Consider the following 26,298-nt stretch of genomic DNA (forward strand, 5'->3'; position numbering starts at 1 on the left):
CTGGCTAAAGAGATAGCCTCTCCACCCCCAAGGATACCTGAAAGAAACTGGAACAAAGGACAGTAACTACAGGGGGTGTGAGTGATTGCTGGACCCAGACTAGCAGGAGACTAGTCTGTAAAAGGAAGCTTACTGGAACTTGTGAGGTTATATCTGTATTCTGTTTTCTTAGACATAGACTTGCGTGTTCTATTTTATTTTACTTGATCATTCACTTTGTTCTGTCTGTTACTACTTGGAACCACTTAAATCCTACTTTCTGTATTTAATAAACCACTTTTTACTTATTAATTAACTCAGAGTATGTATTAATACCTGGGGGAGGGGGGCAAACAGCTGCGCTTCTCTCTCTCTCTCTCTCTGTGTTATAGAGGGCGAACAATTTATGAGTTTACCCTGTATACGCTTTATACAGAGTAAAACAGATTTATTTCGGTTTAGACCCCATTGGGAGTTGGGCATATGAGTGTTAAAGACAGGAACACTTCTGTAAGCGGCTTTCAGTTACGTCTGCAGCTTTGGGGCACGTGGTTCAGACCCTGGGTCTGTGTTGGAGCAGACTGGCATGTCTGGCTCAACAAGACAGGGTGCTGGAGTCCCAGGCTGGCAGGGAAAGCAGGGGCAGAAATAGTCTTGGCACATCAGTTGGCAGCCCCAAGGGTGTTTCTGTGATCCAAGCCGTCACACAACCATAACTTTTTTTCTGAGTTACAAACACCTCGGGAATAGAGGTTGCTTGCAACTGTACTAACGTTAACGGTTTTGACTTTTTTCTTCTTCTTCTTCTTCTTTTTTTAAGACTCTATTCCACAGAGTTGCCAACGCAAGTATAAACAAATAAAAAAGATTGAAGTTAAACATCAAAAAGCTAATGTGGCTTTAGGTTGACTCTCTATGGAAAACTGTAGCTTTCCAAAAGTTGGGAATACTGACTTGACAACCCCACAAAAGTCTTCAATTTATCCAGAACAGGTAAAGGCTGGACAACAGCACTGCAAGCTTCCCCCCCGTGCACACGAACCTGAACGTAGGAGACTGAGGGGGTTTCTCAAGGGTGAGAAGATAGCTTATTCTCTATGTCCCACTTAGGCCAGCCTTTTCAAAATTGGATGCCTAAAACTAATGCATTTGAAAACCAGACCATTTAGAAGTACTGAGCAAGTCATTGGAAACTGGGGCATTTTATACCTCTGAAAAACCAAGCCACTAATTTAGGTGCTTAACATCAAGCACCCACATTTGAAAGATTTGGTGTTAATACTTGGCCTCTCCTTTGAGAGCAACAACAAAAGGGCCGTTTAGTGCCAACTGTAACGGTAGGTTTGTTTTTAAATCTGGAACTGGCTGAGATCACGTCTTATTTCAGTCTACCCGGCAGACTCATGGTGTTGACTGTCTCACTACTAACTGAGGCAGACTGGAACCACTAACCACAGAAGAAAGAGGCTCCTTATCCAGTTACAGTATGTGATCAACGCTTGAGCCATCAGCTACTCAGTTTATAATTTTATTTAAGAGCCAATGAATTAGAAACTTCCCAATCTCTCACCCTGTGGCAATGTACAGTAAAAATTAAAGTTGGCACAGTAACAAGTGTAATACTAATGGAAGTTGCAGCAATGCCAGTGTCAGAAAGAGTTCATGCCAAAACCGAGATTTAAAAGGCCTTTAAAATAACATACGCCAAATCACGTGAGGTGCTGTGTGCCCTGAACTCCCACTACATTCAATGGGATCTGCGGCTGCTGAGTACCTCACGGGATTGGGACCCAATAACACCACTTCATTTCAGTTTTTAAAATGCAAAAAGCTAAACGACTGACTTCTATTTGTAGTAAAATACAATGTATCCAGTTGTGAACACACACCTGGCCATTCATTTTAATCTTACTTTAAGTAAAGAGATCCAACCGTCAGTATGCAGCAAACAAAAGCTTTTTTAAAAAGTTACAATACTGATCCATTTATGGCTAAAATGTGTAAGCTAAAGAGAAAAAAAGTGTTTTGTCTTATACATAGATAAGTTATGAGGAATTCAACACTGACACAAAGAAGTGTTGGTTTAAAACATGAAGAGTAGGTGGTAAAGCAGCTGAATTTGCACTGATTTGGCCTTCACTGGGCATGTACAAGGAGTAATACACCAAGAGGGCAGAAGGAGAGCATAGTGGCAAAAGCAACTAACAAAAGAAACCTCCCTACTCTCCCTCCAAGCACAAACTATTTTTCACTCTCTTCTCACCATTTTTTCCTGAAACACTTCTACCATCAAATAGCCCATTGAATGCCAGATCCTTGAAAGTTACCCTACTTTATAAGTAACATCCGTTTTTAGCCAACTGACACTCAGGACACAGTTCACATCACTGGTGAAAGCAGCCCAGAGACTTCCATAGGAGTGGCAACTGCACCAGGCTGAAGTTTGGCCACAGAACGCATGCATTATTTAACTTACTTTTGTTGGCAGTGGACACTCATCCAGTAGTAATGTTATAACAGCTGGCCCCAATGGATCTTCTAATGGAATAACTCTAATTAAAGATTGGACAACTTCCAGCCAGCCTTCATCTGTCAACCACAAAACAGAAGCAACTCTCAGAAAATGGTACTGCTATTTAAAATTGAAATAGAAGTGTTCAAAACATGCTGGTCAACATAAAAAAAAAAAAAAAAAAAAAAAAAAAAAAAAAATCACACTTCAGTGGCATTAAAAAAAAAAAGTGACCCTACTGAACTCATCTGAATGTCATATTTTAATGGGTATTATTAAAGGTGCAGTTAATCATACACATTGTAGATCTATGGAATTTTAATTTGTAATATGCTGAAGGCTTTTATTTTGGAGAGAATGTAAATTTCTACAATTGCCAGGGTAATGCTAGACAGAACATTTTAAAATGTTCAGGGAAACAATTCTGCCAATTGTGAGCACCTGGCTCTTGATTTGTTACATATGAATTGGTTCTGGGAGTTAAGTGAACAATGCCCATTCTTGCTGTTAAACAAGAATTTACACTTACTGCCATGCTTCAGACCAGATTCAGCACTGCTTACTCCCTGTGAAATCCCATTGACATCAATGGGACTGCAGGGAGCATAAGTCAATTCTGATTTTGACTTTCCATTGTTGCTTATGAAAACAACAAGGAGTCTGGTGGCACCTTAAAGACTAACAGATTTATTTGGGCATAAGCTTTCGTGGGTAAAAACCTCACTTCTTCAGATGCATAGAGTGAAAGTTACAGATGCAGGCATTATATACTGACACATGGAGAGCAGGGAGTTACTTCGCAAGTGGAGAACCAGTGTTGACAGGGCAAATTCAATCAGGGTGGATGTAGTCCACTCCCAATAATAGATGAGGAGGTGCCAATTCCAGGAGAGGAAAAGCTGCTTCTGTAATGAGCCAGCCACTCCCAGTCCCTATTCAAGCCCAGATTAATGGTGTTAAATTTGCAAATGAATTTTAGTTCTGCTGTTTCTCTTTGAAGTCTGTTTCTGAAGTTTTTTTGTTCAATGATAGTGATTTTTAAATCTGTAATAGAATGACCAGGGAGACTGAAGTGTTCACTTACTGGCTTATGAAAAGCATTTTCAGAAATTCTCACCAATTCATATATACGAACCAAGATTTCCATTTATAAGTAAGCAAAGGTAAATACTACATAATTTTAAAGAATTATTTACAAAAAATGCATCAATCTAGATGTTAAAGACAAAGTAACAAGAATATTGTCAATGGAAGATTTGGGTATGCAAGAAATAAGGGATGGGCCTATAATTTTTCCCAGAAGCAAAGAAAATATAGAAGATGATGGGTTTGAAAAAACTAAGGGCAAGTGTGTATGGACCATGCAGGAGTTCCAGTCAGTGCCTTGGTAAAGTTTTAGTGGTAATTGCATGTTGCCTTGAGGACATATTTTGCTCACCAATCAAAGTTTAATGACTACTGTCTGAACAGGTTAAGTATTTTCTTAAAGACTTGTCTACAAACTAAAGGCATGCTCACACATACACTTACTGCACCGCATGCTAGGGTGTAAACCAATGTGCCACATAGTGACTGTCCACGTGGATCCTGCTGATGCACACAAAAAGCTCCCTAGTGTGCTCTGAGATACGCAGATTTATACACAAGCTTACCATGCAGCAAGTGTATGTGTAGACATGCCCTCAGGTACGCTGGGCCCAATCCTCAGCTCTTTGTGCAAACTAGCCTCCATCCAAGTTTATGGGTGTTTTGGATCCACAAGGAATGTAGTACCAGGTCTAATGTGGTGCAATCTTGCAGGGGACGTTGCATACTAAGCGACAGGAACAGACTCTGTGCCAGCACAGCTCAGCATCTAGAGTGTGTTTAGGGACAGGGTGAGGATACGGCCACTAGATCTGTGATTGCTGCTACTAGACCTGCACTAACCCCTACGTGAGGGGAAGGGTTGCAGTCACTATCCAAGCACAGGGGCTGGAAGTGTGGCAACCCACTTCCTGTATGTGGATAAATTCCATCCCTTCACAAAAGTCCTGCGTACCTCATTGTAGAAAGCCTGTTAATTGAGTTTATAGCTGTCAGCTGGCTGATTTTGCACAGTTCATTTAGTAAATTTAACACAATTAGAAAGTGCATCTTACACTAATACGATGAGCTCAGTGAAATTATGAAGTACAGTCAGTATTTCAATAATGAACACAAATGGCTAGAATTACTGGATATAACATGTAATGCAGCCATATGTTTCTCTTTAGAAGGAAGATATTTCTTTGCCTCTGGCAATTGCAACCAAAATACTGAACAAAATGCGTTAATACCTGTTTCTGCCATTTCATGTAATGTTATCATTGAATAAGGAGGTTCCTGGTCACTGAAAGACAAATATTACATTGGTCAAAGTTGCTGTACCACCATCACCACCACATACTTAGAATAAAGTTCAGTGAACAGATGTGTACTGGATTCATCTCTATGAAAAAAAGTTACACAGACTGCAAACCTGTAATGCTCTATTTGGATCTGAAATAGAAATGCGTATTGACTTGTACTCTGGCTCAAAGTTAACTTTTGCATTTCCAGAATAGCTGATAAACAAAATATACAGTGATCTACATCTGCATGTTTAAGATCTAGAGCCCCTAAAGTTTAATACTATACATTGTAAAGTGTTCCTGAAAACATGTAGTAAGAGATACTGTACTTCAGAGGGCACAAACACAATGAAGAATAGACTGTGAGAGAAAGACATTGAAGAAGATTAAATGGATGTCCTCCTCCTCCTCCCCCCCAAAAATCTCTACAAAACAAAACCAACAACAAAAACAGAGGTGTGTGTGTGTGTGTGTGTGTGTGTGTGTCAAACAATACACAGTGTCTCTACAAACTTCAGTGTATTATCAAGGGCAGCAGAAAATAGGCCTGTCAGAGGGATCTTGTGAGAACAAACTGCAAATATTTAACCCCACCTTCCCTTCTCCTTCCTCCCCCAAAATCTAGCAAGTGTTCAGCTAGTGAAATCGTAGGAAATACAGAACAACTTAGAAGTAGAAATAGAAGAGAGATGGAAAGTCTAACAATACAAGATACTGGAATATTGTAAACAAATGGTAAAAGAAAACTTAGGACTCGTGGGAAAGAAAGTAAGGCAACGAAAACAGGGAAAGCTCAAAGGATGTCATAGATGCCTCTGATTCATCTGTTCCCGTGAAGCAGCACAGGATTTATCAGAGATTTAGAACCAGCAGGTGAAGAATGAGGAGTTGTTCATGCAATAGTGGAAAGAGTTATGAAAGGGTGAAAGGGCACTTCAAAAGATAAGAAGGAAGTTAGATAAGTTGGAAGGAAACGATCAACAGCCTGAGATACAGAAAAGCTAGCAAAAGGCAGTATGGTATTAAGTGAGAATGGTTTTTCCACCGAGAAAGTTAAGAATTTTTAGACAAGTCACTATCACATCAGGATTCCGTGAGTATCACATACTCGATCTCAGGCAGCATTAAACAAAGTTTCACATTAGAAGTTAAGGATGGAATTAAGTGTCCTACAAGGGAGTTTTGCACAAGAAAATAAAGTAACAAGATGCATTTTCAATGCCCTAAAACAAAGATTAGATAAAAATGAGGACTCAAGGACAAAATGTTATTAACGAGGCATCAGAGGGATTGATGTTGAGATCCCAACTTTATTCTACACACAAACAGCTATGTCCCATGGCAAATTTTACTCATCTGTACTCCTCACACAATGGAGGCTGTACCCATGTAACAGAGTAAAACTGCAGCTTTAACAACAATACTTAGTACTTCTATAGCAATTCTCATCGCCTGAGTGCTTCACAGATGTTACCTGATCAAGGCTAAAGAGGGAATCTGTGGCAATGCCAGTTTTAGAAGTAAGGAATTCCTCACTCCCAGTCCTGGGCTTAAGCAATCTCTATAATTTAATGTAGTCTCATCTACCATGTTTGTGTGAACTGACATTAAATACGGTTGGATTAAAAATAAAAATATAAAAAGACCGATTAAAAAGGGTGCAGCTAGCATACCTTAAAAATCACAGAAGGCGGTTTAAATTACCTATGAAGAATTGCAGCATAAAATTTAACAGCATTAGGTTTCCAAATAAAAACGAATGGTGAAATTGGTCTTTTTCTTACAAGAAAAGGCTGGATTTCCTGTTGAACGTTTTTAAGTTTAAAATCTATGTTACCACAAAAATATTAACATGATATTAAAGTATTTTGAAGCAAATCTGAACAAGCTGCTACACATAAAACCTTAAAACCAGATTGAAAAGAAAAGATAATAATCACTAACGGAAAAGGTGGAACTACGTTGAAATCTGAATTAACCTCAAGAGAAAAGATATAAAGATAGACGGCTCAGAGAAATAAAATGCAGAAGTAAATGATGAAAAAAAAAGAGGTTATTTGGCTCTGCAGGTGTTCTGATTCAGTTTTCTGGGCTAGTTTACAAGGCACAAGAAGAGACAATGTATAAACTTCAGAAAATATATAAATCAAGTCATTTTAGTGCCATTAGTTCTCTCACTATGTGCAACTGCTTGCCCATTATCTTTTTATTCCATTCCTTTATACTTAGTTCTTCATATGAGGGCCCCATGGACACTTTTCCATTTCTATCCTCCCTGCAGCACAATGCTTTTTTTATGAGCATGTACCGTATATATTCTCTGGAAGTCTGTTACTGTGTTGTTTGATGGAGATGCTCAGAGCAACCGGCAGAGGAAGTGGGCATTTCCTTCCATGATGTTCTTTCAATTTACATTAACAGTAAAAACACATTTCTAGCATTTTCGTTTTACTCTTCCTTGTCTGTAGTAGACATCATCATTTTAATTTTCCAAACATTGTTCCCTCCACCATACATCCTTCCCCGTGTTTGGGATGAAAAGGAAAATCAACATATTTTTGTTTACTACTTCATTTGCGCAACACTACCTTCCACCACTGCACGTTTTAATTCTTCATTCTTGTATAGACAGGAGGTACCCCGAAAAAAAACAAATCAAAACAAAAAACACAGTTTCTTACGGTGTTTTTTGGAGAGAATGTTGGATTTTATTTCAAAAGCTAATGTTAAAAATCTGCAAAAGAATGTCCATTGTGGATCATGATATAAAAGGTAAATCATATGTGGAATAATTAAATAGTCCATTTAAATGGACTTAAATTACTTTTCAGGACAGTGGATTTTGAAAAGAATGCCGTGAAGCTAATTTTTTAGAAAACAAATATCCTGAAATATGTTACTAAAACCACATAATTAAAAGCTAAACAATTTTTTTTTTTTTAAATCTACATTAACTCTGAGAGAGCATCTGACTATTTCTGAACAAAGAAAGCTTGCTTGCATCTGGTTCCCAGGTGGGCATGGTTCAGATCCACCTCTATTGTTTATGCTGTTTAGCTTACACTTGTTCCTCTTTTCTCAACTTGGACAGAGATTGGCCAACTTCACTGTTTCCTCTAAGTTTCATTTTTAGGTTCTCAAATAAAACTCAAGTTCTGAGTTGGAGACACCATAGGGGAAAGTTTCTGTTTCTGCAGTCTCATGTTCTACAAAACCTTCCATTCCACTGCATTTTTTTTTTTTAGTCCAGTGGAAATGTTTCTTTTGGTCTTAAAGGGACACTATCAGCTTGAAGTCTAGTCTGAGGTTCTCCAACTTTTCCACAGATATGGTACCTAAATGATTTTCTTATGGACAGTTCCCCATCATTCATGATTACATGACATCTTTGAGGCAACTACAGCAATTAATTATATGGAAAACAACATTAAGAAAGTAATGTATCTTTTAGCTATCAACACAATTTAGCAACAGAAAACAAGACAGTCAGCACTCCAACAAAACAACCCCCCCCCCCCCAATATTTACTACACCTACCCCAGAGTCCTTCTGTAAACCACAGTTTATAATCATATTTTTCTGGTTTTGTACGTGTTCTTCTTTCCCATGTTGCTGAGGGAAAGACCCACACCGAGTTAAGTAGCCATAAGGTGGTGTCAAATTCATAAAGTAAATAAACAGGGGGGGGGAGGAGGAAGAGAGAGAGGAGATGAGAAAAATATACATTTCAACAGCTTTCATTTATAACACATCATAGGTGTTGCTTGTAACACTAGTAGGTAAATTCCAGCTGAAGGTGTCCTTTTCATGTTTTTAGAAAAAAAGATAAATGTCAAGGCAAATCGGACCTCACATACCCATTTACAGCACCCTTCAGCAGAAAGGCAGACTGACTCCTCCAGCAGGGGCATTCCAGAGTGCCCATGCAGACGCATGAATCAAAGCTCATTATCTTGAGATTTATCCAGTTTAAGTTCAGACCGAAGCTATTTAGTATAAAGTGCAATTACATCGGTAATCGTTTCCACCTGTTTTGGTCTCTCCAATCCATGCTTTTATCCAATCCAAATAATGATAAACAAACACTTTAGAGGCCCTTTTAAATATTTATGGAAAGCAACAGCATAACCATCAAAAACAAGGACAGATCCTGTGATCCTTGTGTATCACAAACCACCACAATGGGTGCTCTGAGCATGCAATAAGTGCAGCACTTGGCTCACCATATGAACAATTATAGTGTGCTGGCTTTAAGAATAAGAAATTAGATTTGCAACCTGGAAGAGTACACATATCTAATGAAGATGAAAGCCGTCTCTCTATAGTTTTGTTTAGCCATTTCCAGAGAGAAGTATATACAAGCAAGTAAACAAAATTCTTCCAATGCAATTGATCTTTGGAGACAAACAATCTTCCCTCTTATTTTAAAAATATTAATTTCATGCATGCTCTTGGTGGTTTCTGAGTAAGAGATCTCTTTAATCTTTAGCACCAAAGTTTTCAATGGAACAGTTTTCATTAATATTGAGTGATCCTTTCGGAGGTACTTACTTATCTACCAGTGTCCGTATTACTGCCAGCGTGTCAAGCACTAGTCCATCCACATTCTGTTTTTTCCTTCTTGGTTCATGTGGCCCTCGCCCCCTCCTGGGTGGCCTTACAGGGTCCCTTGGATGGCTTCTTGCTTCAGGTACTGGTACTCTACTATTCTGTGTTTGCTGATTCTGGGATTCTACGTTGTCTTCCACACCACTATCATCTCGACAAACACAGGAGTTGCCCATGTTGCTAGCACCCAAAGTTCCCAGTATGCAGGGGATGTGCTGCTCTAGAGTCAGCAGTAAACCTTGGAGAAGGCTTCTGCTAGCATAGAACACAATCAGAGCAACTACAATCATCTAGAAAGATGTCAGAGTAATGTTTTTGTGATCCTGAATTGTGGTCTTTGCATTTTATGTGTTGCTAACAAGCTGGAATGAATGGGGAATTGTAGATTTAGCTTCCGACATCATCAATTAAAATATGCATCGTCATCCGGAAGCACATCTGGGGGGAAAAAAGAAAGAAAAATGGAAGTCAATCATGTTTCAATAAATTTATTGAGTAATAAGCAAGTCTTGAAGTTCCTCCTTCAATAGCGAAGTAAACAATTAATTTGAAGATACCTGATGCCTGGATGGCGTTAGTTTATATCTGTGGCACATCCGGACGTTTTTGTGTACTCAGAACTCCCACTGAAATGCCTGGGAATTTGGTGTGCAAGTAGTGCTGGTGTGCAAACTGGGCAAGTTTGAAACAACTCAACCTGTGGAAGCACATGTTGAAATACTGGCAGAAACAGCCCCTAACCTTTTAGGCTAGAGCAGGGATTGGCAACCTTTGGCACGCGGTCCCTCAGCGTAAGCACCCTGGTGGGCCAGTTTGTTTACCTGCCGCGTCCACAGGTTTGGCCGATAGCAGCTCCCACTGGCCGTGGTTCGCCGCTCCAGCACATCCCTCGGCCCGCGCCGCCGCTTCCCGCAGCCACCATTGGCCTGGAGCAGTGAACTGTGGCCAGTGGGAGCCGCTATTGGCCGAACTTGCGGACGTGGCCGGTAAACAAACCGGCCCGGCCCGCCAGGGTACTTACCCTGGGGGGCCATGTGCCAAAGGTTGCCAATCCCTGGGCTAGAGTGTCACACAATGTGTTGCTTCTGGAGGTCAAACACATTGCACCCCCCAGGGACTCCCTGCATCCCTCCACCTCCCCCCAAAAGCTCCATGTGTGCCCACCCTCCTACCCCTCTCTATTTCAGGGAGTCCCTGCCCCCGGACACCTCCTCCCTGATGTCAGGGAGGCGCACACACACCATGGTGTCAGATGCTCAGTGTGCCCCCCTTCACCCCAAGGCAAGAGCCCCATGTCATTCTCCCCCCCACTACTGCCCCCGCTTCCCCCCCCCCCCCCCGCCAACCCCCATATGCCTGGAGTTGTGTGCCTGCCCCTTATTTCTGGTCTTTCAGTCTGGGAGATAGGCCACTCAGAGAGTCAACCATCTGAACTGTACTGGGAGAATAGACAGAACTGAGATAGCGGTATTTTTATGCTGCAAGGTGTTAACGGCGGTTATCAACTGGTTCTTTCCTCCAGAGACCATTATGGAGGTGAAGCCTTTGGGACCAACAACAAATGCAAGGGGCTCTGTGTGTCCTCCATTTCCCCATCCTCCCCCCAGGGATCTGCCCATTGATGTTTAGAACATTCCTTAAAAATTTGAAATTGGATGTGGCATTCAAAATACCCTGTGTTACAGACACAGAAATGCCATCGAGCTGAGAGTAAGATCTCACTTTGCTCAGCCAACATTGAGCACCAAGTGTTTTGATGTTGTGGGTCTTCCAGATGAAACCTTAAAAACCCAAGGTCCTGTCTATTTTTGAGAAACTTTCCCTGCAGTCTTTAAAAGAGCCACATGAAAGTGGATATAAAAAGTGGCCTAAATCAGTCACAGCATCACACTCCCACCCCTCCCTCCCTCTGCATACACTGTGTGATGCGCTCTACATGCCCAGCTTCACTCCAACCCAGAGTGCGTTTCTGCTAGGAAAATATTAACACAGCGGTGAGAAACATTAAGTCTTATTGCATTGTGCCTGCTTCCCTTGGGAAAGGGCAGCCAATGACAATCATGTTAAAAAGACTACGGTCGCAAAGTCAAGCACTCAGAAGTCAGTAATGTAATTAAAGACTGTATCATAATGCACAGGCACAAGGGGGCCGAATTACAGATCTTCAGGATTGGAGGTAGGAGATGCGAGGAAAACAGACACTGCGATTTGGGGGGTGAGCCACACAAACCCTCTCCTATAAGCACCTATAAGCGGCGGCAACTATGAGATAAACCTCATGGAGTTCTCCCTACATTCACTCCAAATGTTCTTTCCTCTTCTTGCAGGCTTTAGGATGAAAAGGGTGCAATGTTTATATGTAAGGCCCAGGTTGCTTCATTTATTTATTTTAATATACATCCATCCCGTCCCACTGTTTTTAAATAAAAAGGTGTTGACAAAAAGCACCTCCCCCCTCATAGAGACACTGTTTAGGACAATCAATAAAAACAAGAGCAGGTGCACTTCTAGTGCTGGAGTGATGCTAACCAATGAATTAAGACCAATAAACGATGTGCTGGGGAGCTAATGAATGGGGAGAGTGAGAGAAGGATATTTAAACCCCACCTCACCACAGACCTGTCAAATACAGCATATGTATTAGTGCAGAGTCATTATTTATGCACAATCTGGCAAACAGTTGTGTGGGACGGAGAAGCTGCAAGGACATTACTTCACTATTTTGGATATAGTTCCAGCAAACTGTTTCCAGAACAGTTGGGCTCCCTAATGGAACAGGGTAACAGAAATGGACCGTACCGCCTTAGGGCACCGAAGCAGTTATACACAGAAAAGTAGCACCATATGGGCTGTTATCGTACTCAGTGTATTATGCTGCTCCACTGTTTTCAATAGCTGCACTTTTAGGAGTGACCCCAGGTTTGGGTCGAGCCACAGTGCACATATGTGGTTTGGAAAGAATGATTCACTTGGAAGATACGTTTCCAAGAAAGGAGGTGGTTTTCCTGATGGCTGAGGAAATACAGAATTCCCAGCTCCGGGCAAGAGATTGTGCTGTGCTTATCTGAAAAAAAAAAAAGACATGCCACTCTGGGCTTCAAAAGTGAACCACCACCTAGTAGCCTTAGGACTAACCCTATCAGCAAAAGCTGATCCCCTTAGGGGCCCCTAAGGAGTCTAAGCATACCCAACAGGGAACTCTGCTTTCACAACCTTGGGAATCTGAAACAGAACACGGGGTGGGGAAACTTTCCCCTCTCCCAAATTACTGGTTGCTGAGAGGGGAAGGGAAGCACCAATCTCTGCATGAAATAGCTAAACATGACACAAAAGAGTACCATTGACAAAAAGGCCTCACTCTGCCCAATATAAGTTGGTCAGCCAGAATGAAACTTCTGCAAATGTTGTTCTACTTCCTGTCACAGTGGTGCTGTGCAGGGCTGCGCTCCTCTGTGTATCAAGATCACTTGCAATTAGGAAGTGCAATTTCAAGCCATGAGCAGAATCAAACCAAAATGACAAACAGTTATATATGTAATTGTAAACTGAGCAGTCTATAAACCAGTCTTGTAAAATTCCACTTTCCCAGGGAAAGTAAATTGACAAGTAAATGAAGTGTTTGTTTTTTAACCTCTGTCATAGTAATGGGTAATGGAGTAGACTTTGTGCCTGGTCTAGTAGATTTTCATTACAAGTTTTGCAAGGCTACTATGAACAATGACTTCAGTATCAAGCTGAGGGTGGCCATTCTGACTAAGTCAATTTCGCTGCTGAAAATAAAAGGAGGACTGAACATAGAGTATTAAATTGGAACTTTAGGGACAAACACAGGGTGGAACAAAGGGACAAAAGAACAATTAAAACTACTTTGAAACATCTCAGAGCAGTAAAGACAAAAAAGGGGAACAAATAGAAGGCACAAGCAGTTTTATTACATAAATACAACTGACTTCTTTGGCAATGGAGACGTAGATTCAAATGACTGGAATGGCACACAAGAGTATGATCTATCCTGGAGACATAATGCAACACTGTCTCCCCTGCATACAAGGAAGTACACACATTCTGAAGTGCACATGGCCATGAAAGATAAAAGTGTCAAAAAGTCTAACATAAAGGAAGTAAAGTACAGACAGGAATTCATGCTAGAGGTATGCTGTACAGACCATCAAGTCAGAAAGGGAAGGTGGACAAGGGCTTCCAAGAGCAGATACCAAACTACAGCACTATAGTAAAGAGGACTTCACTGGTTTTCCCAAACCCAGTTGAGTGCAGTTCTGCCATAGAAAATAGAAAAAAAAAGTTTGCAATTAGAAAAAACTATTGGTTTTGTTCTTGTCCAAATTTGGACAACTCACCAATTGAGAGTTTGTATGAAAATAAAACAAATCCCCTTAGAACTGAAAACTCATTTAAGCAACAGTTGAATTATTACCCTAAAAGGGAAAAAACCCTGATATAAGGCTAAAGAAAGTGAGAGAACTAAAACTAAAGGATCATGGTCAAATTTGGACCAAAATGTAAGCTTTGTTTAACAAACAAACAATAAATAAACTAATTCTTTATAAGACAGGAAGCCAACAAAAATGTTTCCACAATTAAAACAAAAACAAATAAAAATACTTAAAGACCCCTACCTACACTGTTTACAACCCAAACTTTGCAGCACTAAGAACCTGAAAGTAAAATTGACTTCACTGATTTTCCATTGCATATGTCAAGAGAAAATCAAAAAACTAAACAAAAATGGATTTTAAAAATTCTCTTTAGTTTAAAATATTTGTAAGAACATAAAGAAATTTCTTTACAACATATTTTCAGATGAATAGGTCCCATTAATTAAAATACCTTGACTAAAATTATCAACATCCCAATATGTCTGAGAAAGTAACTTCTACAGACATGAAAAGTAAATGTGACATTCATGCTAAGTGTCTCATAATAGCATAATGTTTAAAATCAGAGTATAAATTTAATACTGCTTCATGTAATATATAAAAAAAAGCATAATCAGACACATTTTTTAAAAACCTACTTGAGTTCAAACCCTTGCAAATAACTATTACATTTTGGCCTATTCCTCCAATCTCAAAACTGTCTTCCCTGTTGGAAATTAGTATAATGTGCTATTCATCACTGCCCTGCTATCAGCTGTACAGGATGACTTGTACAGTAGAACCCCAGAGTTACGAACCCAGAGTTACAAACTGTCCCGTCAACCACACACCTCATCTGGAACCAGAACTATGCAATCAGGCAGCAGCAGAGACAAAAAAGGCAAATACAGTACAGCACAATACTGTGTTAAACTACTAAAAAATAAAGGGAAAGTTTTAAAAAGATTTGACACAGTAAGAAAACTGTTTCTGTGCTGGTTTCATTTAAATTAAGATGGTTAAAAGCAGCATTTTTCTTCTGCATAGTAAAGTTTCAAAGCTGTATTGTCAATGTTCAGTTGTAAGCTGAAACAACAACCACAACCTTTTGTTCAGTGTTACGAACAACCTCTATTCCCAAGGTGTTTGTAACTCTGAGGTTCTACTGTAATCACTTTACAATACAAAAACTAAAATTCAACCATTACCAACGGATACTAAAAAGGTCAATATGCTCAGAACTAAGCACAGATCTGTTTTTATGGTCATTAACATGCCAACTTCACTTCTCAACCCCCTCTCTCTTCCCCAAACTGGACTAATCGTTTTAAGTAGCAGTTGCTCATCAGTTTCAAAAAGGATTGTGTCACCTTAATCCTAACAGAACAGGAATGTCAATTATACATGATGTATGTAGCGCAGCGGTACCCATGTTGGTCCCAGGATATCAAAGCTTTCAAGCTTCTCTCACCAATAAAATATATTACCCTCACCCACCTTGTCTCTTTAAACTGTATATGTTGAAAGTTTTTAAAGACCATTTAAGTTCAATCTTAAACTCAATAAAGTCAGTGGAGTTACTTAATGGATTATAGTCAACTCCGGTATATTTAATTAAGGATTGAGAAGGGAAAGAAAATCCCTAAATCCATTATCTTTAGGTTCCTTAAAGCTATATCCAAATTTGTGCAATTAGCGCTTTGATCCTGCAAGATGCTGAGCACAGGTGCTTAAATACTTTGTTGGATCAGGCTATAGTGCTCAGAATGATGCTGCAAAAGATCAATTTCATATCCTGTTGCTTCAACTATGTCATTAGGGGAGGGGAGATAGCTCAGTGGTTTGAGCATTGGCCTGCTAAACCCAGGGTTGCGAGTTCCATCCTTGAGGGGGCCACTTAGGGATCTGGGGCAAAATCAGTACTTGGTCCTGCTAGTGAAGGCAGGGGGCTGGACTCAATGACCTCTTGGGGTCCCTTCCAGTTCCATGAGATAGGTATAGCTCCATATATTCACCCCTTTCTTTAAATCCCACCACTGGCTCCCCCTTCTCTATTGCATCAAACTGCTTGTACTCACTTTCAAGGCTCCACACAGCCAATTCCCCCACCCTATCATCTCTCATTCATTATCAGGCTTTCAATGCTTGGCTGCAATCAGCCAATGATGCCAGTCTACTGCCCACTTGTTAAATTTTCAAATACCTTTGTACTTTCTCCCATGTTGCCCTACATGCTTGGGAGGCACTCCCCATAAACATCTGCAAAGTTCTCATTTCACCCTCAAATCTCCCCTCAGAATTCTCATTTCCCATGATGCTTACAAAAACAAACACACACACACACACACACACACACACTTAACAGGTAGGCTGCTGGTGTGCAGAAACCACTGCCTACCATGCTGACCAATACTGTCTGTCTGCACCTGTTGTCTCTCGTCATATACTTGGACTGTAAGTTCATTGTGAAAGGGACAATCTTGCTGTTTGTGTTTGTATAGCACCTAGCACAATGGGGTCCTGATCCTAGGAACTACCACAATACAATAAATGTTAATAAGAAGTGTAGATGCAGTTTTGTTTTATATAAGGGAATATATCGGAATTGCTCATGCTAGTCAGAGAACCAGCATAAGGTATACCAGTACAGTATAAGCATTTTTATAAATAAAGCTGTCTCTAAACTAGGAAGGCTTGCCAGTTTAATTATACTGGCATAGTTAAACCAGTAAAGTTTCTGGGGAGGACTTAAGTAAAATGTAGTGAGCCTTGCAATGTTGCTCAATTTCACTGAAAATAAACAAAAAAAAGAAGTGGTACACTTTCCAAGTGCCACAGATAAACGTTAGACTGCAATAATTAAACACCTAACAACAACAACTATTGTACTTAAACTGCAGTGCTTGAAAATCATGCCAAAACCCACTAGCCTGCATTCAAGGCAACCCCAAGGCTGTAGACCAAATTCCCCTCTGAGGTTTTTTTTTTTTTTTTTGGGCACAGTGGGGGAATCCCACCAGTGCTCAGTGGGGTTGCACCGGTATCAAAAAGAATATGGGTTAATGAAACAGAAGGTGTACAAATCAGAACAAAACTGAAGCCTTTAAAAGGCCAAAAGAGACTTTTTTATGTTTGGAAATACCAGAGTTGATTAATTAGGCTATATTATGAAGAGGAAGTTGCCTATGGATAGTTAAAGTTGTAAGCAGTTTCCCTTTCACTCACACGCTCTGAAATGAAAGAGAAATAGTCTGTCTGGTTCAAATTTCAAATGTGACCTGAGAACAAGAGAGAATTTTTAAGGCCAAATTTGGGAAAGGTTCAAGAAATTTTGGAGATGGAGGGAGGAGAATCAGAAGCAGTTAGAGAAACAATAATTTGAAAGTTAAGAAAAAGAGTCACGTTTGGAAAATTCTTTTAATGCTTTTGTCATCACTTTGATACTTTCCATTTTACGACAGAAAGAAATAAAAGAGCACCTTTTGCATGCCTACATGATGAACTGTGGTCACGCACATATAGGAACTGCAGACAGCAGAAGGAATCAAACCTCCTGGGACCTCTATCACTAAACAAACAACTATCCTAAAATACCATTTGAGCTAAAGAATAATTCATTTAGCTGAGAGAGAAGCAGCTTTTAGCCACAGCTGTGGCATCTTGTTGGCAGAGGCCATTCAAGGGATGGATTGAGAAAGCACATCCACCTGCCATCATAGAAATGTAGGACCTCAACAGGCCATCTAGTCCAGTCCCCTGCAGCGAGGAAGGACTGATTATTATCCAGACTATCCCTGAGAGGTGTTTGCCTAGCACGTTCTTAAAAACCTCCAATGCTGGAGATTCCATGACTATTTCTATCTATTCCTATCTTGGCCTGCTCAGTGCAGCTTCCAAGTTGTGCTGGTCTCCTGATGGACAGGAGTTTATTGGCCCCTTTATGCTGTCAACAAGCTTCCCCAGCTGGGGGCCTAAAATAAGCAACTATTACAGTAGCGATCCCATACAGGTGTATATATACTTCATGTCTGACACTATTGAGAATATCAAACCTACCAAGAGGTCTGGTCCCAAAAGATCTTGGAGAGAATGTTAGCGAAGGTCTTGGCTGGAAATGGCATCAATCTAGTTCTCTCTAATATACAGCCCATGGATCAATGATTTACCTCCTCAGACATTTGGTTACAGCCAACCACAATATTGCCTCATGGTGGAAAGAAAGCCTCCCCTTTTTATGAAGCTGAGAATACTCCAAGCTCATGAGAAATTGATACATAAAGACGTAAGAAAAAGCAGTTTCAGACACTAAACCACTTTTTGTTTCAGTTCCCACTCATCACTCAGAAATGGTGTTAAGTATTACCAATATTTTCCCCTCCCAAACTGTTGAGTAAAACAATAGCTTTCGTGTCATGGCTGTCTGAGCTGTCATAAGGATGTTGAATGAATACAAGAAGTTAATGGATTTGCATTAACCTGGTGTTCTATTGAGAAGGTAAAATATTTTAAATTCTTGCTAGAGAACTTAGTTTTCTAAGAGGGCACTGGAACACTGGGGAATCCCAAGCAAAAGTGAAGGTCAAGCTAATGGTGGGAGATCGACCAGACTAAACTGCAAGTCTCCACAGACAGTCATTAGTTTGCTTACGTTTAAGACCTTGCGGCAGGGACAGAGAGCTAGGTCTCATTAAAAATGAACATTCTTTTTCTATAAAAATAAGAATACAAGAAAAATTGATTGAAGTTCACATTTCTTCTTGGAAGACTACTGAAATTGGGGGAAAAACAGGGCAGAGAAACATCTTGGCTGATACGAACAAAGCTGTTTAACTTCCATTATAGATGCTGAGCTGTGTTCAGAGTGTAGATTGCAAAAAGAGTGATTACCAAATTTTATGCCAAACCATGTGCATGTTCTATCTAACTGAGCGACATGTTTCAGAGATTCCATGACAATTGGCTAATCAATTTCTTATATTTAATTTCTTAAAAAAAAAAAAATTCCTAGTCCCTGATTCTACAAGGACATGGACTCAACATTCATAAATCCCAACACTGCGGATCAGGGTTTAGTTTCCATATCACAATTGGATTCACCATCACAACTGGATCCCGTTAACAGTATCATTAGCATTAACAGAAAGAGAAGAGACTTAGATCCTGCTCATAGTGCTTACAATTCTGGACCTTGATCCCATCAGTGGAGCGCCACATGGGCTCAGGCATCTGGTTATGCAGAGTTCACTGCAGTATTGGGGTTTAAAATCCTTCAAACCTTTCTCACGAGTAATCCCATTGAAGTCAGGAGTGAGTAGGAGCTGAGGGAACTGGCCTCATGTTAGACATGATAGGGAGAGAAGACAGCACTCAAGAGAGAAGTAAAAGGAGGAAGATGAGGGTATGAGACTAATGTTTTGTGCATATGGTGGTCATTCCTATTTCTTGTTTTAAGTTGGTTTTACTGATATTATGCCAGGTCAGGGTTGACACTCATTGGCGGGGCAGTGTGGGGAAATCTTGTCCTATCACCGCTGACTGTGTATATCATGTGTGGATAAATCATTAACATGTAGGGCTGGAAGGGACCTCAAGAGGTCATCTACGTCACCCTCCTGCGCGGAGGTAGCACCTACTATACCTAGACCATCCCTGACAGGTGTTTTTAAAAATATCCAACGATGGGGACACCACAATGTCCCTTGGAAGCCTGTTCCAGTGCTTACCTATCCTTATAGTTAGAACACTTTCTCACATCTAACCTAAATTTCCCTTGCTATAGATTAATCTGATTACTTCTTGTGCTACCTTCAGTGGACATGGAGAACAACTGCATCCTCTTTATAACAACCCTTAGCATATTTGAAGACTTAACAGGTACCCTTGCAGTCTTATTTTCTCAACACTAAACATGCCTAGTTTTTTCAACCTTTCCTCATAGGTCAGGTTTTGCAATGTAACTTTAAAAAGTGTGAGACTGTTCTGTCACTGTTCTCTCCCAAAGGTTTTAACCAAATATTTAGGCCTCACGGCTCTCATTACCTTGGGAGGAAGGGATTGCTTTTCTTCTTGTGCTAGTGTTACTTAATATTTGGAAGGTATTGTCCTCTCTGTGAGACAGAATGTTTAAAAAGCTAACCTAGTTCTCCTGTTGACACACTCCAGCATTACCAGGCTATTCAACATGAATCCTGATAAAACAGGACACTGCTTCCAAAAAACTAACTTTCAGATACAGCAAAGGGGTAAAAGCTGGCTTCTCTTTTGAGTAAATATTTTTGAGTTAGGCTGAAATGACAGAAACACATTTTTAGAATCAGGTTCCTTTAACAAGTGGGAAGGATTATGGGAACATGAAGGTTTCATGGCAGCTGCAAGGATGAATCACATCCAGCACGATGGGGTAGTGGGAAAGTGTTTTGGCTCAGCCCTTGCCTGAAGAGATGCAGAGAGAAGGACACACCTGTGTTTCAGAAATGCACAACAGTGACAGGAAATACAGCAAACCCCAGTCCTATGAGCAAGAGAGATGCAGACACACTAAGAAACAAATGTGAAAGTTTCAAAGTTGGCCAGCAATAGAGGAACTTACTCCTGTGAGTAAGAAAAAAGTTCATAGAAAGATTGTGATAAGTTGCAGCTGACATTCAACTGAAGAAGGAAAAACAATTGGGGGTTTGGGATAATCTTTCCCTCGGGTACCAAATATTAGAGGTTGGAAATTTGAGCAAGAGGGTGGATTAAATATTTATTCTTTTTAAATGGACTATTTTAAAAACTTGTCTAGCTGAAAAAAACTACAATTCTTCACTCAACATTCTGTCCATGTATTAAACCCCAGAGGAGAGGTTTTTCTACTAGTACTGTAGTAACTTTTTAAAATAATAAAACAGTATCTTATTGGTGTAGCTTTTACTTTTATTACAAGGAAATCTACTTAAAATGAGAGTTGAAAGGATTTGTACCAACAAAAATACATGCTATACCCCTGTGAATCACAGTATGCTCTACAGTATAACAATGGTAATTCCCCAGTTAGGTAGTATGACTAATGTATTATGGATGCATAAAATATGCTGAAACAGTTTTGGAAGTGTGAAACATTTTGATAACACTGTTGAAAGAAATTCAGTGCTGGCTCAGTTAGAAGTTTGCACTGTAAGTCGTCAGACAACTGCCTAAACACAGAATGTAGGTAATGTCTAGAACCTCCAGTCTTAGTCCTGCAAAACAAACACTGAAGTGACAAAATGGGGGGATGTGGTAGAGCATAATTACCAACTACATTCTTAAACAATAGGAAAACTGACTACTGGCTCAGAAGGAGGACATCAGAAGAATTTCGATCTCCTGTTAATTCAAGGGGAATATCTTAAAATGTCTTGAGAGGAAGGATGGTCTTGTTGTTAAGGAGTGGGCTCTGCCACAGACTACCTATGTGGCCTTGGGCAAGTCACTTGAACTCTCTGCCTTGGTTCCCGATCTGTAAAATGGCAATAACGACTTCTTCTCTCCCATCCTTTGTCTGTGTTCATCTATGTAAACTCTTCAGGCCAGGGACCCTCTCAGACTCTCTTGCTATGGCTATATATAGAAGCTACCGCAGTGGGGAGCCCTGATCTTGGCTGGAGCCTCTACATACTACTGTAATACAAATAATAAAAACTCCTGCTGTATGAAAGGTGGCCTGCAAATGATTTATAAAACCAGAAACTAGATTTCTGCCCATTTTATTTAATATAATGTATAAAGAAGACAAGGCCTGAAAGAGTTTCTCCCCCACCCCAAGAAGTTTCAACATAAGAACTTAACAGCTGCCATACTGGGTCAGACCCTGGTCCATCTGGCCCAGTATATTGTCTCCAGCAGTGGCCTGTACCAGTGCTTCAGGGTGTGTACACGCAATAGGGCAATTATGGACTGATCCACCCCGTCTTCTGGTAGGCAGATGTTTAGGGTCACCCTAATCACCTTGGCTAATAGGTCAATCATTAGCTATTTGTCATGAACTTATCCAGTGCTTTCTGAACCCAGTTATACTTCTGGCCATCACCACATCCCATGGCAATGAGTTCCATAGGTTAGTTGTACGTTGTGTGAAAAAGTACTTCCTCTTGTTTGTATTAAATCTGCTGCCTATTAAATTTCATTGGCTGACCTCAGGTTTTTATATTGTGTGAAAGGATAAATAACACCTCTCTATTCACTTTGCTCACACCACTCATGAATTTCCCCCCCACCCCCATTCAACTCTTTTCTAAGATGAACAGCTCTAATCTTTATAGCCTCTTCTCAAATGGGAGCTATTCCATACCCATGATCGTCTTTGTTGCCCTTCTCTGAACCTTTTCCATTTCCACTCTATCCTTTTTGAGACGGGGCAACCACAACTGGACACAGTATTCAAGGTGTGGGCATACCATGGATTTATATAGTGGCATTATGATATTTACGATCTTATCTATATCTTTCCTAATAGCTCCTAATATGCTGTTAGCCTTTTTAACCACTGCTGTGCATTGAGCAGGTTTCCAGAGAACTAGCCATGATGACTCGAAGAGCTCTTTCGTGGATGGTAACAGCTAATTTAGAACACATTATTGTACACATATAGTTGGGATTATTTTTTCCAGTGTGCATTTCTTTGTACTTATCAACATTGAATTTTATCAGCCATTCTGTTACCCACTCACCCAGTTTTGTGACATCTTTCTGTAACTCCTCATTGTCTGCTTAACGACCTGTCATAATTTTGTATTGTCTGCGAACTTTGCCTTTTCACAATTCAGCCCATTTTCAGATAATTAATGAATATGGACAGCACAGGTCCCAGCAGAGAACCTTGAGGGACTCTGCTGTTCACTTCCGTCTCCTTTTTTTAAATCCTGAAATGATCAGTCATAGTCTCTTCTGGTTTTTCCTGGAGGACTTCTCGGGAATCTCAGAAGATGTCCCATCTCATGAGCTCTCTCTCTCTCTCTCTCCACATTTAAAAGAGGGGGCGGTTGCAGCATTAAAGATCTAACAAAGATATTATTTCTCCCAAGTGTTTATTCAACACTGGAGTTAGGTATTAAAAATAAGAGTCTTGAACTGAGACTAAGAGTCCCTTCCCCTCCCCCTATTGAGTCACACACTTTTCAGTCTCTTATAAGTCATTACTTCTCCAGTGACCAGAGTCTTCCAGGGTGAACAAGACAAGAACTGAATAGCTTATGTAAAACACCAAAGATTTCAAAATAAATATTATTTATTTATTTATTTATTTATAGTCTTCTCCAAACATCACAAAGCAGTGGGGGAAGGGGGAAAGTGCACACTTAATTTCTTCTTTCCAGATTACCTTTCAAGGTGTCCCATTCTATTGATTACCACCTATCCACACACATACACAAAAGGCAGCATCTGGTGAAGCTGCTAAGAAAAAAAAAATATTTAAAAGCAAAATAAAAACAATTAATCTGCCTGTGTACCAACTAATAAGGCTGTAATGGGTATAGAATATATAAGTGTGTGTTGAAATATGGCTCAAGATTTAAGCTTTGTTAAAAAACAAAACATCTTAACAAAAAACCCAACAAAACAAAAACTAAAAAAACCCTCAAACCCAATTTGAAATGTTTCCATGATTAACAAAAGTCTTAAGAAAAGACCCTCTGTATGTTACATTTGCAATTAATGTAGAATGGTGGTAGCATGTTAATAGAAAAGATTAAACTGACTAGTTCATTGTAATTTTCCAAGCTAAGAGAAATACAAAAAGTAAAATAGTAGTAAAAATAAATTTTATCTTGAATTTTTTAGTCAGCTTATGAAGATGTTCTCTGTAACACTGGCAAGAAAATTTGTTTTATATTTAGCCAGAGAGTGGGCCACACACTATTTAAAAAGCTTCTGACTTTAGAGTCTATACTTTTTTTCTTTTTTTTTTTAAATCAATCCTTCTGGGTTTTTCTGGCTCACAGAAGGAATCCTGGATTAAAACAATTATTTTGTCATATTATACATAACAGAGAAGTCATTGCAACCCAATGTATTAGGGCTTTTTTGTGAACCAGGAAGTCAGTCTATGATGCTGTTAATAAGTTAACATTTATTCCTGTGCTTGATGTCACCTGCAGCCTGGTTTGTGGATTTTTTTGGCAAGTTCTATTTTCATTTTTAAGTTCACCTTTATAGGCTGCATCACTTAAACTAATAATAATAGCCTATTCACTTTGGCATCCAATTCACCAAAGCACTACAGCACACTTTTACGTCTAAGCACAGTTAGTGTGAATAAGGTTAAATATGGTTTTGCGTGCTTGCAGAGTCAGGGCCTTGATATCATATGCTACTAAAAAACAAAAAAGGAAAGGGTCCTTTTTTCATTTGTTTTAATAGCATATGTACGCACACAACTTTAGTCATGCAAGTTGTTCCACTGGAAGGAACAGGACTACTTGCACGAGTAAGGATTACTAATGGGAGTAATAACAGGTTTCAGAGTAGCAGCCGTGTTAGTCTGTATCCGCAAAAAGAACAGGAGTACTTGTGGCACCTTAGAGACTAACACATTTACTTACTTAATTGGCCTCTCAGAGTTGGTAAGACAACTCCCACCTGTTCATGGTGTGTGTGTGTGTGTGTGTGTGTGTGTGTGTCTGTGTGTGTGTGTGTCTGTGTGTCTGTGTGTCTGTGTGTCTGTGTGTCTGTGTGTCTGTGTATCTATCTCCTCCAATATAGGTTTCACTCTATATGCATCCAAAGAAGTGGGCTGTAGCCCACAAAAGCTTATGCTCTAATAAATTTGTTAGTCTCTAAGGTGCCACAAGTACTCCTGTTCTTTTAATGGGAGTAAGAATACAGCCCAAAAAATACTGTCGGTCTCACTTCTTATTTTTTAATATAGACATTGCTCCTGCTCATTTTCCTCACACAAGCAGTCTCTCTGACTTCTACCTGTGAGAGAGCAGCAAGATCTACCCTCGATTTAGATACAATTGCATGTATAATACCGAGACCCTCTGGCCATATCTGGCACCCCATTACCTTTACATCAGTCCACCTTCTATTCTACTTCAGAGCATTCTTTTACCAATACTGCAAAGTATGCACCTATAACAGGACCAGAAATCCAGAACACAGCAACCCTCGCACGTTAGATACGGCCATACCAACGAGACAGGAAGAGGTGTCTGCAAACAAGAGGACGTCCAACTTCTATGCAACAATCCACCTACCCTTACTTCCATTGTTAGAAATAAGATAACTGCGCTTACTAAGGCAGTGGCAGAGCCTACGCATTTACAACCGTGACTTCCTGAGAGTAAATGCAAATCAGGGTTGCACAGGACGCATCTCTGATCTCTCTCTTTCACACACCCCCTCCCTAGTCAAAACAGACACCTGCAGCCTGCCCCACTAACCAGCAGCGCTGAGCCGAGCCAGCACGAGGCGAAACGGGAACCCAGAATAACATCCAGGCAAACGGACCTATTGCATCTCCCGCACCCCGTTCACCTGCGGGGAGTGTGGGGAGGGAAACCGGTCTCCAGTCCTCTCTCTGTTCTACAGCCCGGTGCCCCCCAGGTAACAGGGGCCAGGCCCGTTCCTAATGAGAACCCCCCCCCAAATTCCCGTCCCGCACACACAGACCCCCCCTCCCCCAATTCCCGTCCCACACACACAGACCCCCCCAAATTCCCGTCCCGCGCAGACAGATCCCCCACCCCCCCAATTCCCGTCCCACACACACAGACCCCCCCAAATTCCCGTCCCGCGCAGACAGATCCCCCACCCCCCCAATTCCCGTCCCGCGCACACAGACCCCCCCACCCCGAAGACCCTCCCCCAATTCCCGTCCCGCGCACACAGACCCCCCCCACACCAGAGAACCCCCCGTAGGACCCCCTCCGACCCGGGACGAGCCTGCCCCCAGAGCCACCAGTTACCCCAGCCCCATAACTCTCGGCCGCCCCCATCCGGGCCAGCCCCCATTCAAACCCCCTCCCCCTGCCCGGGAGACCCGATCGCCTCCCTAGACCCAGCCCCCCACGGGATCCCTCCGCCCCGCCCCCGGGCCCCCCAGAGGACCCTCCCCAGGGTTCCCCGAGGAGCCCCCAGCTCCCGGAAAGGCCCCTCCCGAGGGGAGCGCCCAGCCCGGGGTGCCTGCCCCGCGGAGCCGCCCCGCCCCGCGCCTGAGGGGAGCTCCCTGGGGCTCGCCCCACAGCATCTCCCCCCAGGCTGGGGCCGCCAGCCCCCGCTCGCCGCCCGGCCCTGGGGGGGGCTCCCGCTCCGCGCCTGCGCTCGCGGTACCTACCGGGGCGGTGCCGGGCTCGTCCCCCGCTCAGGCCGGCGGCCGGGCGGCGCTGCCCCTTTGTGCCATCTGGGCGCGGGGTGGAAAGATGGAGGCGCCAGACCTACCATTCCGGGAGCCGACTCCTCCTCCTCCCCCGCCCCCAACCCCGTAGCC

General features: G+C 41.3%; 1 protein-coding gene across 1 annotated transcript in view; it reads right to left on the bottom strand.

The window, feature by feature from the left end:
- RSPRY1 (ring finger and SPRY domain containing 1) overlaps positions 1 to 26,238 on the bottom strand; it is a 53,561-nt gene extending 27,323 nt beyond the window's left edge. The window contains exons 1-4 of the mRNA XM_026652845.2: positions 26,146 to 26,238; positions 9,415 to 9,909; positions 4,810 to 4,862; positions 2,456 to 2,568 (exon numbers count right to left, since the gene is read on the bottom strand). Of these exons, the coding sequence (XP_026508630.1) occupies positions 2,456 to 2,568; positions 4,810 to 4,862; positions 9,415 to 9,761 (513 nt within the window). The 5' untranslated portion in view covers positions 9,762 to 9,909; positions 26,146 to 26,238. The remainder of the gene's footprint in view (positions 1 to 2,455; positions 2,569 to 4,809; positions 4,863 to 9,414; positions 9,910 to 26,145) is intronic.
- Between the last annotated feature and the right edge of the window lie 60 nt (positions 26,239 to 26,298).

The sequence above is a fragment of the Terrapene carolina genome, unplaced genomic scaffold (assembly GCF_002925995.2).
Source record: "Terrapene carolina triunguis isolate 2854851 unplaced genomic scaffold, T_m_triunguis-2.0 Scaffold130, whole genome shotgun sequence".
NCBI lineage: Eukaryota > Metazoa > Chordata > Testudines > Emydidae > Terrapene > Terrapene triunguis.